Here is a 16949-nt window from a genome sequence, read left to right as displayed (position 1 = left end):
GCACCATGTGGAGAACAAGACCCCAAGCCCTGGCATTCACATTTGTGACAGAAAACTGCTAGTGCATCTGTTATTTCATAAAACTGCTCCTCTGTATTTGAGGAAAGCGTAGGTTCAGACTTCTACCACTCTGCAAGAAGCCAGCAGATTGGTTTATGGGTAATATGTACACCAAAAATAGCAGGTCACTCTAAATTCTCCCATTTCTTAAGGCCTACCATAGTATTATCCAGAGACTACATTAACCATGATAAACCAAATAATTTTCATCACAATTATTAGATGAAGAAAGGCCAAAAAAGCCAACATCATCATTTCTACTACATTTTAAGCAGTAAGTTATTAAAGAAGCTGACTCATCAAGACAAACAGACATGATGATGATGGTGTCAATGGTGTTTGCTGACAACAGTGATCCCAAACAACCTGGTCCGGCCCTGCCTACCAGCAAAGCCCTCAGCAGGAATATTCTACCACCAGCACTGGAGGCATAGTTTTCCCCTACTTCCCTCCACACCACCAGCTCTCCCCTCATTTGGGATAAACACCAAATTCCACAGTCTGGGTCAGCAGTGAGTGCCGAAAGAACTGAACCAGTACATCATTCCACCGTCACGTTACACAGAGCTTTGGGGAATTTTGCAAGGACAGAGAAATGCTATTTCTGCCATCACATAGAATGAGCTTTCTCCTGGGTTCTGGGCATAAAACCAGGTGTTGTATTCCATACATGTTAAATCCAGGATGTCAAAAAGAGCCTCCAAACCTCCACCAACTGAGCAACTGCATGACATTCCCCCATCATATGTTCCTCTCCAAGAACAGTCATGTATAATCTGATGGGGATTCTTCCAGTAAGTTGAAAATATCATGGCGTTTGTCACAAATTGATTTTTCATTTTTATTTTGCATGGTGTTTGCAGACAAAGCATGTTATAAATACAACATCTGTAAAAACTCAACAACTGAAACAATATCTCATTGCAAAAGTGCATGTCAAATACATTTCTGACGTTTTCACATTTTTATGTAACTGATCAACAACACTGAATCTAACAAAACCAGTGCTTTTAAGTCTTTGGGGGAAAAAAAGCAGCAGAATGCATTCTTCCAGACTTGAATTTTCCAAAAGAGTCTGCTAAAAAAACATGCTGCATCAATATCTGGTTAATATACAGAGGGATGTACATATGTATATATATTTATAGGCTCGCAGATAGAGCAAAGAACTCTAAGACCACATTAAGATGAAGGTGATCTAATGACCCAGCTGGAATAGTTAGCAGAATCTGTCAAAAAGAAAAAGGTGATTTTTTCTCCAGCACCAGAACCACCATTAAGAGCAAGAGTTCAAGGTATTATTGACCAGACAGCAGGCAGCACATTTCCTTCCCCCCAGTGACCAGAACTAACGTTGTAACATGTAACCATGTTCTAAACATAAAAGGCACAATTAATGTGGGAAGAGAAGAAATGATCATTGTTCCTTCATAGAGGCATACAGATCAGGACTGCAGGACCCCAGGCCACCTCAAATCGATCAGTGATAAAAGGGACATGAGACAAGCAACTGGGGAAACCCACCTTCTGCTTTCCCTGAACAAAGGTGCATCTAATGATCAGACAAGGCGACAAAATCAGCGATCATTCAGCAAAAACAACAGATTTACAGGCTCATGGTTCATGCTTTGGCAACAGAATTTTAACAAATGATCCCCAAATTTAATACAAGGTAAGTACTTTTTCACAGTGTCATCTAAAATCCTGTCACGTCATGCCCAGCTAGGAAGAAAGGAATAAACTTAAGTGGTGGGTGTCTACTTGTCAAACCAGTAATTCCTAAACAATTCGACATTCAGAACGAAGGAACACCATCTAACATGAGCGTAACTGACTTGCTCCCTCCTAGGCTCTAGGGATCTAGAAAATCCACCTTGATTTAAATCACCTGACTCAAAAAGAACTTTGCTAGAAGTTACTTGCATCTAAGCAAGCAATGCAGATGAAAACTCAATAATGTTTAGAAAACAGGAAAAAACAAAGTTTTTTAGTTTGTATTTACAGAAGTGGGAGAAGATTGTAGGCATGCCTTTCAACTACAGACTTCTGTGGGACAGCAAAAAAAAGTCAAAATTTAAAAGGCTATCTTTCCAAATACAGTGACTTCGTAATTATCCCAACACACACTCACTTAAGATTTAGAGGTATCATGGTTAAGAAAGTCAGAATCTCTTTTATACACAATTCTCCACTCACTTTGAACTGGCCTTAGTGATGAGACCTGGTAAAATAAAAGAGGCACAAAGCAAAAACCTAAGATGCCACAGGAAGAGCTTTACTGTCCGATGATTTGTACACCTATCCTCAAGCATCCTCCTTCTCAGATGGGCACCATACACAGGAAGATGACTCAAGTGTTTTCAGTCAACAAAAGCTAAGCAATTCCACAGGCCTACAAATCAAAAGAAAAGAGAGAAAACCTTGAATAGGAGAAAACTTGCCAGTGCGCAGTTCCCATTCTTGCTTCTGACTTAATTAACGTGGAACTCTGAAGGTAAAAATTACTTGTGCAATAACATCACGTGTAAACCAGAGTCATCATTGCATGATGATTCTGCAAGCCCAGAGTGGCTATCGTATGCTGTCCAAATAATGCACTTCTGGGTACAGAGTGTTAACAAGGAGAGCCAAGAGATTATTGCCATCTCGAAGACAATGTTCCGGATGCTTGATGAACTGAGACGCCTGGGAGAGCTGTTCTTGATAATCCATATACTGTTTGTTTGATGCCATAGACTCAAGAGCACTCAGTGCCTACAGAAACAAGGGAAAATTCTGTTAGTTATGTGTATTTCGGTGTGTAATGAACCAGTTCATGAGCCACCATATTCACACTTCCACTAGAAGATCCTTATTTACTAGAGATCCTGGAGTAATTGGAACAAGACCTTCGTAAAACACAACCACTCAATAATGTTTCAAGTCATCTCTCATTTTTCAAGATGTTCCTTTCCTGAAATCAACACAACTGTTCTATCAAGGCTTGCTAGGACTCTGTGACCCAAGTACTGTCAAATATGTACTTCACAAACTCAAGACATGGTTTCAGGGAAACAAGATCAAAATACAAACTGCAACAAACTTAAGCATTCTTTTCAGGTTGTTCTTACAGACATTTTTGACCTTCATGAAAGTAATATTTTGCTCCCACTGTAAACACGATGTCAAGTTAGAAATTACACGTAAAAGAGCCTATGCAGAGCTTACGCTGGCAGTATCAGCCAGACAAATGTTGGAAGTAGTCTGAACAAGTTTAAATGGCTGCCCCATCCCTGGAAGTGTTCAAGGCCAGGTTGGATGAGGCTTTGAGCAACCTGGTGTAGTGGAGGGGGTCCCTGCCCATGGCAGGGGGTTGGAACTAGATGATCTCTGAGGTCTCTTCCAACCCAAACCATTCCGTGATTCTATGAATTCATTTTTCAAAGAGAAACAAGCTGTACTACGTTTCTCTGCTCTGATTCTAATCAATTCCTCCTTTCTCTTCTCATGCCCTTACTGAAACAATAATGTGATCAGTGCACACGCTAAAGAAGGAACACTTACTTGTCATAAGGCTTTTAAGCCCTGAATTCACATAAACATCAGTGTGAGCCTAGTCGTGTTTTATCATGGAAAAGCAAGGCCATTGCAGAAGCATTGTTTTTTCCTGTTAGTTTTAAACTCCTTCTACCAATTAGGTTTCAAAGTTTTTTAATTCAGGGCTTGCAGACACAAGTTCATGTACACCTTTTTCGCATATAAGATTAGAAACTGATGCCTTCATACTGATACAGTTTTACTTGCATTCAACCTAGGATCATTTTAGGTTAAGGCTCAGACACACATTCCTGTTACCAGAGCTCAGCAAGCTTGCATCATCACCAGGCCTATACTGCAGCTGGCCTTGTCTCTGGCAAATTCCAAGATGGTATTTTGATGTATAGCAAAATAGTACACAAGTTTGTGATACACCTCCTTCCCTGAGAAGACAAATGACAGCAAAAAGCTATTTCCGAAGTTTGGAATTTAGAGCCAGGTGTACAGTAGTAGCAAAAAAAAGACTGAGGGCATTCAGCACTGAATAAAAATCAGCAAGTTAAGAGCAAGATTTAGCTTGAAGTAGTGCTTGCAGTGACTCTAGCAAGCCTCAGCCCACAAACTGTGTTCAGCTCTGGAGTCCCCAACACAAGAAGGACACGGAGCTGCTGGAGCGAGTCCAGAGGAGGCCACGAAGATGATCAGAGGGCTGGAGCACCTCTGCTATGAAGACAGGCTGAGAGAGTTGGGGCTGTTCAGCCTGGAGAAGAGAAGGCTCCGGGGTGATCTTATAGCAGCTTTCCAGTACTTAAAGGAGGCCTACAGGAAAGCTGGAGAGGGACTTTTTACAAGGGCGTGTAGTGATAGGACAAGGGGCAATGGATTTAAACTGAAAGAGGGGACATTTAGGATAGATATAAGGAAGAAATTCTTTATATTGAGGGTGGTGAGGTACTGGAACAGGTTGCCCAGAGAAGTTGTGACTGCCCCATCCCTGGAGGTGTTCAAGACCAGGTTGGATGAGGCTTTTGCAACCTGGTGTAGTGGAGGGTTTCCCTGCCCATGGCAGGGGGGTTGGAACTAGATGATCTTTGAGGTCCCTTCCAACCCAAACCATTCTATGATTCTATGAAACTGACCAAGCACGTAAAGAGGGCATGTCAAGAAGACTGCAACTGGCACACGTTACCTGCTGGGCCTTCTGCGACAGCTTTGGCTCTGACCCTGCTTTCAGGCGGACTTGACTTTCTGCAGGAATCTGCACCAAGAGGAAGGCAGACAAGCTACGGGCAACCACCCGGAACCTTGCATAGGGAAAAGGACAGAGAGAGAAGGTGGCATCAAATTTGCAAGTCCTCAACAGCAGATAACACTGGAGAAGTTCTAACCCGTGAGATCTCTTGCATGAGGAACACAGTAAAGACTTTAGAGGACGTTTTCCAATGCATTAGAAAAAAAACACTTTAATATATACCTTATAGTATATCATACATACTAGAGAATAATATAATATCATACATATGAAATGTTACATCTGTTCTAAGCTTAGCTGCAGCCTTGAGGCCACATATGAAATACCCCTCCACTTCACAGCCTTTGAAACATCCACATCAGTCAAATCGAGGGATGAGTTGAACAAGACTAAGATTTCAGAACAATTTTAACAAGGCTGCATCCCAAGTGGTCTTTATAAACACACAGTTATGTTTAGCCACTGTGCTGAACTGGTGTTCTACAAACATTTACGTGTTTTTTCTTGGCATTCTTTCAATAGTGAACATGATTTTAATACCCAACAACCAAACCTGGTGTCTCTTTTTAGAAGGTAAAGTGAGTAACAAGCAAGCACATGTTGCTTTGAGTTTCTCTTAACATTTCCAGCACCTCAAGGTCAAGATGGAAAAGGCAACACGCACATGATCACAAAAAAATTCTTGAGGTCAACTAGAAGAGCCTTCTGTAGAGCAAGTGAAAGTATTTTCCTGTAACAAATAGTGTCCCTACAAACTTCGCTGGAGATGGACATTAAGCCAGAATCACAACTGCATTTTCTTTTCTTTTCCACCATGAACTTTACAGAAGTTTATATTCACTTCTTGACCAGATTTAAACACTCACTACATTTCTTCTGTGATGAGTCCAAACAACCTTATAGATTTGGAGACAGCCTGGATTCAGAACATCTTTTGATACTGCCCTGTGCAGCCTGGATCCAGGCTGCTTTTAACATGACGACTCATTAAATCAACTAATTCACTGTACCTTCAACCCTTACCTGGGTGACAAAGGAGACCTCCTGCCTAGCCCAATAGCACCCAGTATTCCAGAAGTCAGTCTCTCCTCAGCCAGCTGACTCTGCCTGCCCTGGATTGATAGCAGTGTCCGAACAACAGATTCGATCAGAATGGTGTCATCTTGCTCCATCTGAATCAAGGATAACTGCATAGCTTTATGCCACCAAAGAAACAGCTTTGCCTCTTCCTTTGCAGAGCTTTAGGTAAGATTTAAAGAATAAAACAAAACTTAAATTAAAGAAAGAATCAGGTGCATAGGTTAAGAAGTTTGTATCTCTCCCCATTAGGCCCATGAAGAATTCAGATGGTTAATTAATGACAGGTAATCTGACTAGATGAGGCTAGCATAACTATACTACCCCACCAGTAGTTACACTTCTGTAGCTGCTATTGTTATGGATTTGATGCAGACATCAGCTAGTAGGTTTCAAGGGCCTGTAAAGAGGACAAAGAACAATGCTTCCTTTTAAGCTTTATAACTGAGAATAAGTGACTTGGTATAAAAGGAATGAAGCTGTATCTCTACTCTCTTTTTTTTTCCTCTTTACTTACCAATAAAACACTTTAGGAAGCACTAGCTGTTGTTTCCATAACAATTTAGACCTCTAATATCATCTTCTAGAAAAGGAAACACTGCAGTTTTTTGTTGAGCAAAGCACAAAGCAAAGCTCCCCCTATGATATTTTTAATCTTTCCCCAAACACTTTGCAGTTTAAGATAACACGAGCGGATTTTCCACATGAAGCATTAGCACGAGTTTCCTGCATGATACTATCCTCACATTACTCTGTCCAGTCATATCCCATTCCAGGCACCCTCAGCTTTGCTGTTTAGAGCAAAGTTTAATTTGCTGTGTATGGTACCTTTGCTGTCTCCTTCACACTTTGGCAACCAAATTACTATGGTATCTACAAAAGTGAAAGAATTCTTTGAATTTCAAGAAACAGAGTGCGTTTTCTCAAAAGTCTTCTTTCATAGCAAGCATGAACATTAACAACATGAATATGGAAAAATATTCACCACATTTGCTAAATTCTGGCAATTTCAGCAGCAACTGTAAATCCAGTTGTTAATACTTTGCACTTAAAGTATGTATCATTTTAACCCCAACACTATCCATCCTTTTCCCCCCTAGAACCCTGTTATTTAGTAAGCTGTTTTTCAGCAGTACAGGCTCCTAACTCTGGGCACCCCACCAGATCTACTGAGTTCAGATTTGGTTCAGAGCTGCTGACAGGCCCCACTGAGGATGTCTCAGTGTCAAGCAATATTTAGCACACAACTCATCCCACCTAGTGGACATTCTGGAAAGCAGAACCCAGAGTGATTCAGGATTTGCTTAAATTAATTTTAACTGAGCACAAATCCAGGCTGCCACTGAAACCAAGCTTCTCTGACTGAGAAGGGACCAGAACTGCACCAGAAGTCTTCGAGTAAATACAATTGCCTCTTCTGTTTAATCACAAATATTAGTGCTGGCACTGGGGTTGGGCAGACTCCGTAATAGTGGATATAGAAGGATTGGCCATGTCAACCAGCAGTCTGGCAAAATTAACCTAGTTAACCTGGCCATCTAGTTATAACAGCTATGCAACTATAACCTTATTTAAAAGTCAAGGCAGATTCAGAAGCCTTGAGTTTTTTACCTTGGGTACACTTGCTCCAGCCATTTGCTGATGGTAAGCAGGATTTTCATTTCATTGGTAAAAGTCTGGTCAGTGTTTAGGCATTGCAGCAGGTAGACATACAGGGTCAAGTAGCTTCCCAAAGACAGACACTCCTGCAGGAATTCTTCCATGGTTAGCTCAGGAACTTGGAGCGAGGCAAGTATAGGGCCCCAGCCTAAATCCTGGTGGTGAGGACCATCTATAAGGAAAACAAAAGGACAGAACAAAGAACATTTGAGAAAGCAGCACCTAGTAAAATCTAAGAGCTACTTCACTGTGTTCCTTTAAGTTACAGAATTCAGGCTGGTTTAGCTGTTTTCCAGGTGATCATTTTGTCATGCAATTCTGATGGAGAGAAAAGAAAAACTCCGCTGTCATAGGGCATCTCCTTGAGGTCAAAGCGAGATGTTTTTCCAGTGTTTGGTCAGGATTAAATTTGAAAATTCTGGCAATGGTATTTTAAGTATTTCCTTCAGTGTACCGAAATCTGATCACATGGAACATGGAAGAAATCAATACATAGTTCCACCAGGATTATGTAAAAAATATCCTACTACACCATGGAATGTCAGAGTTTTACCAATTAATAGTTTGGGGTTTTTTAAATTAGCTTACAGTTCATTACAGGAGGGGCATTAAAAAAGAATCATTCCAAGAGAGCAAAACAAAGATTTAAAGAAGTTCTCCCCTTTAGTGGGAAAAATAGCAACCACTGCACGGAGCAGATCAGTCTTTGCAGAGACAGAGAGTTCATAAGAAAATACACAATTAGAACAGTTTAAAACCCCAAACCACGATCGTCTAACTTTTCTACATCTAGTTACTAAAGCACATATGCATATGGCAACTGGGAGACATCAGGAGCTCTGACTACGAAACCAGATTAAAACCCACTTCCAGAACTGGGCAGCACAAAGCTACAAGGACTCCAGACACCTCATATTCGATGGGCATCCAAGATGGATGACAGTTTTCGAGACAAGCAGCAGCAGATGGCAGGCTCCTACCTTCGTTGAAGTAAGCAGTGATACAGGCTTCTGTCGTCTCCGCCATGTGTCGCACAGAGGCCAGGCTCTGACACGCTGCTGTGAGGAGGGGCATGGCCAGCAACCCGTGCACTCTGCTGTCGATCCACTTCCGCAGGCTCCCCCGGAGAGACTCAGCTGTTGCAACGCTAGAATTGTTCATCATCATCAGCGTTTCGGTAAAGAGACTGCTGAGGGCCATATGACGTGTGTGCAGATCCATATCTGCGAGTCAGAAACAAGGGAAACATTTCAGTCAACAGACACTACAATCCAAACTCAACTTCACCACTGAACCCTTTCTGCAGATACTGGGAGAAGCCTCTTGCTCATAACACAACTCAATTCCTTGTCTGTACTTATGAAACTGCAATAAGACACCCATTCCCTGCAGTCGCTTCCCTTGATGAGATAGGTCATCATCCATTAAACAGACAGCAGATAAGACTGTATAGCATTGTACATTGGCCCATCTTTCATCTGGGGCCTTTTACCACGACTACAGTGCAAATAAATTGAATCATAGAATGGTTAGGGCTGGAAGGGACCTTCAAAGGCCATCTAGTCCAACCCCCCTGCAAGGAACAGGGATATCTCCAACTAGATCAGGTTGCTCAGGGCCTCGTCCAACCTGGCCTTGAACGTCTCCAGGGATGGAGCATCCACCACCTCCCTGGGCAACCTGTTCCAGTGTTCTACAACTCTCACGGTAAAAAATTTTTTCCTAATATCCAACCTGAACCTACCTCCCTCTATTTTAAAACCATTACCCCTTGTCCTATCACAACAGGCCCTCCTGAACAGCCTCTCCCCAGCTGAATGATAAAGCACATTTATGGTCTCCAAGAAACTTGGGTATTAACACACAGTTTAAAGCACAGCTTAGAGTGAAGCAACCAAGATTTCAGTTGATTCAATTTGCAATACGATGGAGATGAGTATTGAAGTGTTGCATTCCCCTCGTGTTTCCTGGATTCTAGATTTCCTGCTAATCTCAGTGTTCAGCCCCAGAATATTTTTTTGGGACCATCTCTTGGCATTGCCTGAACATGTTATCATGGGCCACCTGTAACAGTACCCTCAAATAACAAACGTTTCCTGCACTTGACTCTTAGAAGTCTAAATACAGAGCAGATCTTTGCACATATTGATGAAAAAACGCCACTCTTGCTATAAAAGAAAGTTTTCAAGCAACATCAAACATTGTAGAAGTAGAATTTCAACTGGTTGTGATGAAAAGCTGTGCACAAAGAGGGATTAATCACTGGAAAAATATCACCCAAAGAGGTTGAGACCTCCACACTTGGAGATATTTGGAAGTTCACCACACAAGGCCCTGAACAACCTAATTTAACTTTAAAGCTAGCCCTTAACAGGTTGCAGATCACTGAGCTGGACCACAACCAGACACACGACACCAGGGCCCACCATATCCTCTGGGACAAGCCCCTGGCACAGTGCCCATGCGAGAAGTCCAGCGTTCTCCTCTCCAACTGTTGTCAACAGAAGGGTGTGGACCCAGAAGCTCTTCCAAAAACCACCACCAGCCCCCTCCGAACCTCACAGGGAAGCTAAATCTGATACACACCACTCTTTTCCTGTCCTTCTGCATCAGTGATCCTCCTGCACTCTACAGCCTCGTTGAGCAACACGGAGCATTCTCTCTTTCAGCCCTTTAATGCATACAAGCGTGCACAGGGGTCATGAATCACAGCAGCTCCTCTTACACTGTTTTATACTGCTCCTGTTCCTTCAAAATTTCTCAGCTACAAGGAGTGTCAGCAGCAACAGGCAAACCCTCACTTCTCTTCAAGTCACAAAGAGTTTTGCTGACTACGGGGCTGTCCTACAGAGCTTCCCCAAGCGGCAAAACAAGTACTAAGAGACAGTTATCACTCTCACAGATATTCAGATGCTTTCTGTTCACTCCTGCTGGCACATCTATGTGGGTCACAGACAGGAAGAGACACGACTCTGGACAAGTATTTCTGTGTAGTGCAGCAAGATGACTGATTTCACCTGAAGTTTTAGTTTAGAGGAAGCTCTGGACAGTACTAATACTAAAACTGAGATCCATATAAATGCTGTGAGTGTGGACACACCATACTGCTAGTGTAGAATCATAGAATCATAGAATGGTTAGGGCTGGAAGGGACCTTCGAAGGTCATCTAGTCCAACCCCCCTGCAAGGAACAGGGATATCTCCAACTAGATCAGGTTGCTCAGGGCCTTGTCCAACCTGGCCTTGAACGTCTCCAGGGATGGAGCATCCACCACCTCTCTGGGCAACCTGTTCCAGTGTTCTACCACTCTCATAGTAAAAAATTTTTTCCTAATATCCAACCTGAACCTACCTCCCTCTATTTTAAAACCATTACCCCTTGTCCTATCATAACTGGCCCTCCTGAACAGCCTCTCCCCATCTTTCCTGTAGGCCCCCTTGAGGTACTGGAAGACCGCTATAAGGTCACCCCGGAGCCTCCTCTTCTCCAGGCTGAACAGCCCCAACTCTTTCAGCCTGTCCTCATAGGAAAGGTGCTCCAGCCCTCTTATCATCTTCGTGGCCCTCCTCTGGACCCTCTCCAACTGGTCCATGTCCTTCTTATGTTGGGGGCTCCAGAACTGGACGCAGTACTCCAAGTGAGGTCTCACAAGGGCAGAGTAGAGGGGGAGAATCACCTCCCTCGACCTGCTGGCCACACTCCTCTTGATGCAGCCCAGGACGCGGTTGGCCTTCTGGGCCGCAAGAGCACATTGCCGGCTCATATTGAGCTTCTCGTCCACCAGTACTCCCAAGTCCTTCTCCTCAGGGCTGCTCTCGATCCAATCACCACCCAGTCTGTATTTATGCCTGGGATTGCCACGACCCAGATGTAGGAAATCCCAGGCATAAATACATCAATATAATTCCCCTACTTCAATATAGCCTGTCTTCCCAATTGCACAACAGTCTAGAACCCTTTCTCAGAACCCGATCCCTCAGGACCAAGAGAGTGAAGTTCCCACTGACTGGAAAAGGGGAAACACAGCCCCCATCTTTAAAAAGGGAAAAAAGAAGACCCAGGGAACTACAGGCCAGTCAGTCTCACCTCTGTACCCAGCAAGATCATGGAGTAGATCCTCCTGGCGACTATGCTAAGGCACATGGAAAATAAGGAGGTGATTGGTGACAGTCGACATGGCTTCCATAAGGGTAAATCCTGCCTGACTAATTTGGTGGCCTTCTATGATGAGGTTGCAGCATTGATGGATAGAGGAAGAGCAACTGACATCATCCACCTGGACTTATCCAAAGCATTTGACACTGTCCCACATGACATCCTTGTCTCTAAACTGGAACGACATGGTTTTGATGGATGGACCACTCAGTGGATAAGGAATTGGCTGGATGGTCGCACTCAAAGAGTTGTGGTCAATGGTTCAATGTCCAGGTGGAGGCCTGTGACAAGTGGTGTTCCTCAGGGGTCGGTACTGGGACCAGTGCTATTTAACATCTTTGTTGGTGACATGGACAGTGGCATTGAGTGCACCCTCAGCAAGTTTGCAGATGACACCAAGTTGTGTGGTGTTGTGGACACACTGGAGGGAAGGGATGCCATCCAGAGGGACATTGACAGGCTGGAGAGGTGGGCCTGTGAGAACCTCGTGAAGTTTAACAAGGCCAAGTGCAAGGTCCTGCACGTGGGTCGAGGCAATCCCAAGCACAAGTCCAGACTGAGCAGAGAATGGATTGAGAGCAGCCCTGAGGAAAAGGACTTGGGAGTGCTGGTGGGTGAGAAGCTCAACATGAGCCAGCAATGTGCGCTGGCAGCCTGGAAAGCAAATCGCATCCTGGGCTGTATCAGAAGAAGTGCGGCCAGCAGGTCAAGGGAGGGGATTCTACCCCTCTACTCTGCTCTTGTGAGACCCCACCTGGAATACTGCGTTCAGCTCTGGAGTCCTCAACACAAGAAGGACATGGAGCTGCTGGAGCGAGTCCAGAGGAGGGCCACGAAGATGATCTGAGGGCTGGAGCACCTCTGCTATGAAGACAGGCTGAGAGAGTTGGGGCTGCTCAGCCTGGAGAAGAGAAGGATCCAGGGTGATCTTATTGTAGCCTTCCAGTACCTAAAGGGGGCCTACAGGAAAGCTGGAGAGGGACTTTTTACAAGGGTGCGGAGTGATAGGACAAGGGTCAATGGATTTAACCTGAAAGAGGGCAGATTTAGATTAGATAGAAGGAAGAAATTTTTTACATTGAGGGTGGTGAGGCACTGGCACAGGTTGCCCAGAGAAGCTGTGGCTGCCCCATCCCTGGAAGTGTTCAAGGCCAGGTTGGATGAAGCTTTGGGCAACCTGGTGTAGTGGAAGGTGTCCCTGCCCATGGCAGGAAGGCTGGAACTAAGTGATCTTTAAGGTCCCTTCCAACCCTATGATTCTATGATTCTATGATTCTATGATTCTATGATTCTATGATTCTATGATTCTATGATTCTATGATTCTATGATTCTATGATTCTATGATTCTATGATTCTATGATTCTATGATTCTATGATTCTATGATTCTATGATTCTATGATTCTATGATTCTATGATTCTATGATTCTATGATTCTATGATTCTATGATTCTATGATTCTATGATTCTATGATTCTATGATTCTATGATTCTATGATTCTGTTTGTGTCATCCTTCTTGAAACGCCAAATAAAAGAAAAGATTAAAAAAAACTAGACAACGAAGAAAAGAATACCTCAAGCTCCTGCATATCCATCAGTTTTACTCCCAACATAACCTCTGTCTTTCCTGTTGGTTCTGTCACTCAACAGCTCTACAGAGTAACATCCATATTTTTGTTTTGTGCTAATATACCACCTATATATACACACATTACCAAAGCAACATGCCCAGCTGCCCATAAGAGGTGTAGTAATGCAAGTAATTACATAGCCACAGATGTTCAACGATCCATGCAGTAGAATAACCGATCTTGACAGCTTTGAAGTAATTTGCCACTTCTTTAATACAAACCTGGAGGATTAAAGATGACTACATCATCTAGCAACTTGGACATTTCTTGTTCCAAAACTGCAAGAGTAATCTTTCCGCTTTGTTCTAAGGTGCTGAGAAACTGAACCACCTGGTGAATGTATGCTCGGCACTTCAGTGTTGCATCCTGTTCACGAAAATTATAATCAATTAGAAAAAGTCATGTCTAGAACTCTTTCCCCACTCCATAAAACATAAAAGCAGAACACTGCAAATGACAAGAACAACTCAAAAGACACTGCAAAACTAGTTAAACTTACAAGGTGGACATGACTATCCGAAGATGCACCGAAGCCTGCTGAGATTTTCAGGAGCTTCACTATCAGTTCAGCTGCAGCATCCTTAGCAAGGATAACAGAGGGAGGGTAGTGACTGTTGCAGTAGTTGATGATGCTTTGGTAAGACGAAATGCTCACAAGCTGCCAAGGAAGGGAGCTGGTCTGTCCAAGAAGATTTATGAGTGGTGATTCCTGAAGATTTAAAGACATCGGTTTAAGCTTCATCTTCTTTGCTGTTCTAAATTAATGTTCTCAGTACTCAATACTGGAAGAAAGCCCAGACTCCAAAATTGGAAGGAGATGAAGCAGAAACCCCAAGAAATAGATGACTACTGGAAGTCTGGCTGAAAAGCAACTCCTCATTCAAGCAGGAAACCAACACATGTATGTCATCTCTAGCATTCACATAAGACTTATTCACTCAGACTGCTGCACCAGCTCCAACAAGGCACAAAAGTCAGTAAAATTTGACATGTAAACATGTAAAGGCAGCTAGAAAGAAACGGAGACCCTCCAAGGTAAAGTCACTTCAGTATATGCTTAAAAAGGAATTAAAAACTATTAAAAAAATAAAATCTAGGTTCACAGTAGAACCAGGCACAGAAGCTGAGCACCTCAATTTTCCATTCAGTGAATTATCTCCAACCTGGGAGACTCCTCAAGTGCCTATTCTCATAAATACCATCCTGAACAGTACTAAGGTGTTCACAACCCACACAGGCAGTGCAAGTAGGCAGCTGGAAAAGTCTCCCTGTCTACAAGCAGAAGAGTCTCACTTCAGCTACCATCATCTACCTCTCACGGGTTCATATACATCTGCAATACAAAATTTCTACATGTTACAGAATGAACAAATACTGGGATTGTGCTGATGGTCAACACAACCTAAAGACTATAAAGATCCAGAACTAACCCACATTAGACTACATCAACAAGAATGCCACACTGGTACATCAAGTATGTCTCAAGCTGTCCATGCACTGGAACATAGGGTTGAGGAAGTTTGAGATTTAGGTCAAGGTGTCACAGGAGTGTCCTGAGAAGTGAAAAAACCACACACAACAAAAAAACACAAGTGAAGGCGTGTCAGTTTAAACACATTGCTGGAGGCTAGGAGGGAATTCCTGAGGCTGACTCATACAAGGTATAAACAGGTATCTTTTCAAGCTTGAGAAGCTTCTGATAAGGAAATAACATTCAGGTCAAAGCACGTGAACTCCAGTAATTTTCCTAAATCGGAATACAGAGTTGATCAAAAGCTGCTGGTGACAGCTTGACACAGCATCTGTTAATGCCTTAGAGGAAATGGAGAACTGAAGATGCTGCAAGTGGGAGAAAGCTGGCAGATGGGAAATGGGAATTCTTAAAGATAACCCAGCCCCTCTGGAAGAGTCCTCCAGAAGTAATGGACTGAATCAGCATGTGCTAGATCTACCCACACAGAGCTCTTAGCAACACTATTTGGGGTATTTCACCTGTGCAAAAACCACTTTTGAGTTAATCATTCTGCAAGCAAGAAAGAAGTCACACTCTGTGTCCTTGCTGGCAAACCATTATTCTTCTAAGACAGTCAGGTATGAACTTTTCCAAAAATTACCTCTTCACCTATAAGTTGTTCCTCCTTTGCCAACAGGACCATCATGTACAGCAAACAGACAATCATGTTGTGAGTCTGAGGATGAGGGTTGGGATTCCAGGCATCAGAGAGGACACTGACCCAGTTTATTTCACATAGAACATAACCCAAGAATAAGAAACAACTCTTAGGGCTCCCTCTTTCAATCTAGGAAGGAGAAGGGAAAAAAGACAGGCACATAAAACAGTGTAAGATACAAATACTTTCATACTTTTCAGTTCCTTAGCCAATTATAAATCCACAGCAGCATTTTGGGTCAGTACAGGAGCAGACAGATGCCACTTCTCCATCATTTTGCCCCCCTCCCCGCTCCCCACCAGAAGAGTTCCACATATAACTTTTTAAGTCTGTCAACCAACCAGCACAGAACACCAGGCTACTGCAAATGAGAAAAAAAATCTATTATAAACTGTTAGCTGCATGATTGCATCCCTTTCTCTTCACTATAAGATAAACTAAGAAACTGAGCCTGTTTAGAACTGCATGAAGAACTCACCCCAAACAGATAAGCAGTAAATCCTGGAGCACTTTCACACCTATCTGCAAGTTTACATTGTCTCAGACAACTTGGAAGTGAGAACAACATAGCAATAGGAAAATATATTAACTCTAAATACATACTTATATATTATATTATATATTAATTAAATATGTAATAAATGAGACATTCAGATACAGCAATGACAGATTACAAGGACTGCCAGCTTTACAGCTTCCCACAACGTTGTCTAAGGCTCAACAGCACTTCTTTTCAAAAATCAATCACAAAATGAACAGCTGTGAATGGTACAATAATCTTTAAAAGTTTACTTGCTCGAAGAACTATGCACAGCTCTCCAGTTCTTTTCAAGGGCAACATCGATGATGAATTTAGTTCAACAAATGCCAAGTACTCACTTTAAAGAACTCTTCCATAAGCATCTGGTCTGGATGCATTTCCTTCCATGGAAGCCTTCTGAACTCAGTATGGAAAGTATAGAGAATAAACTCTGGCATTTTTGGGGCTGTGCAACATTCGCAGTAATGCATCAGATGTAACCACAGAGCCCCATGGTGGCTTGGCAACAGCTTGTCTAGATTCAAAGAAAATAGCTGAATTAATAACAGAAAAAATTAATAGAAATCTTGATTACAGAAGGAAGTCCAATTTTGAAAATGAAAAAAGTATGAGAAAGTTACACTAAAAGACATTCAAAGAAAAAAGGCACATTAAGTTTTTAGATTTTTTTTTCTCCCCTCGAAATCAACAAGTGGGGAAGCTTATTATTTCATGCCCTTCCTCAACCTTTTGAGAGTTGCTGGACAATACTCTGAAGTTATAAAATAATCTTTCCATATAGAACTTCATTGCTTTTATGTCGGGTTGTTTTGTTATTTTAAAAAAGATCTTATGTATCTCGGATTTTATAAGACACACAACAATGATATTTTTAATTACTTATTT

General features: G+C 42.5%; 1 protein-coding gene across 3 annotated transcripts in view; it reads right to left on the bottom strand.

Annotated features, from left to right (window-relative positions):
- Nucleotides 1-887: 887 nt before the first annotated feature.
- Nucleotides 888-16949, bottom strand: part of EPG5 (ectopic P-granules 5 autophagy tethering factor) — a 64146-nt gene continuing 48084 nt past the window's right edge. For all 3 annotated transcript variants that reach the window (XM_086628763.1, XM_086628764.1, XM_086628765.1), the window contains exons 36-44: nt 16403-16578; nt 15467-15652; nt 13852-14061; nt 13574-13718; nt 8545-8787; nt 7517-7736; nt 5852-6067; nt 4766-4880; nt 888-2814 (exon numbers count right to left, since the gene is read on the bottom strand). In XM_086628763.1, the coding sequence (XP_086484889.1) occupies nt 2632-2814; nt 4766-4880; nt 5852-6067; nt 7517-7736; nt 8545-8787; nt 13574-13718; nt 13852-14061; nt 15467-15652; nt 16403-16578 (1694 nt within the window). In that variant the 3' untranslated portion in view covers nt 888-2631. The remainder of the gene's footprint in view (nt 2815-4765; nt 4881-5851; nt 6068-7516; nt 7737-8544; nt 8788-13573; nt 13719-13851; nt 14062-15466; nt 15653-16402; nt 16579-16949) is intronic.

This window comes from Tauraco erythrolophus, chromosome Z (genome assembly GCF_009769465.1).
Source record: "Tauraco erythrolophus isolate bTauEry1 chromosome Z, bTauEry1.pri, whole genome shotgun sequence".
In the NCBI taxonomy this organism is placed as follows: domain Eukaryota; kingdom Metazoa; phylum Chordata; class Aves; order Musophagiformes; family Musophagidae; genus Tauraco; species Tauraco erythrolophus.
The sequence above is the reverse complement of the archived record's forward strand: the minus strand, read 5'-3'. Positions and strand labels throughout refer to the sequence as shown.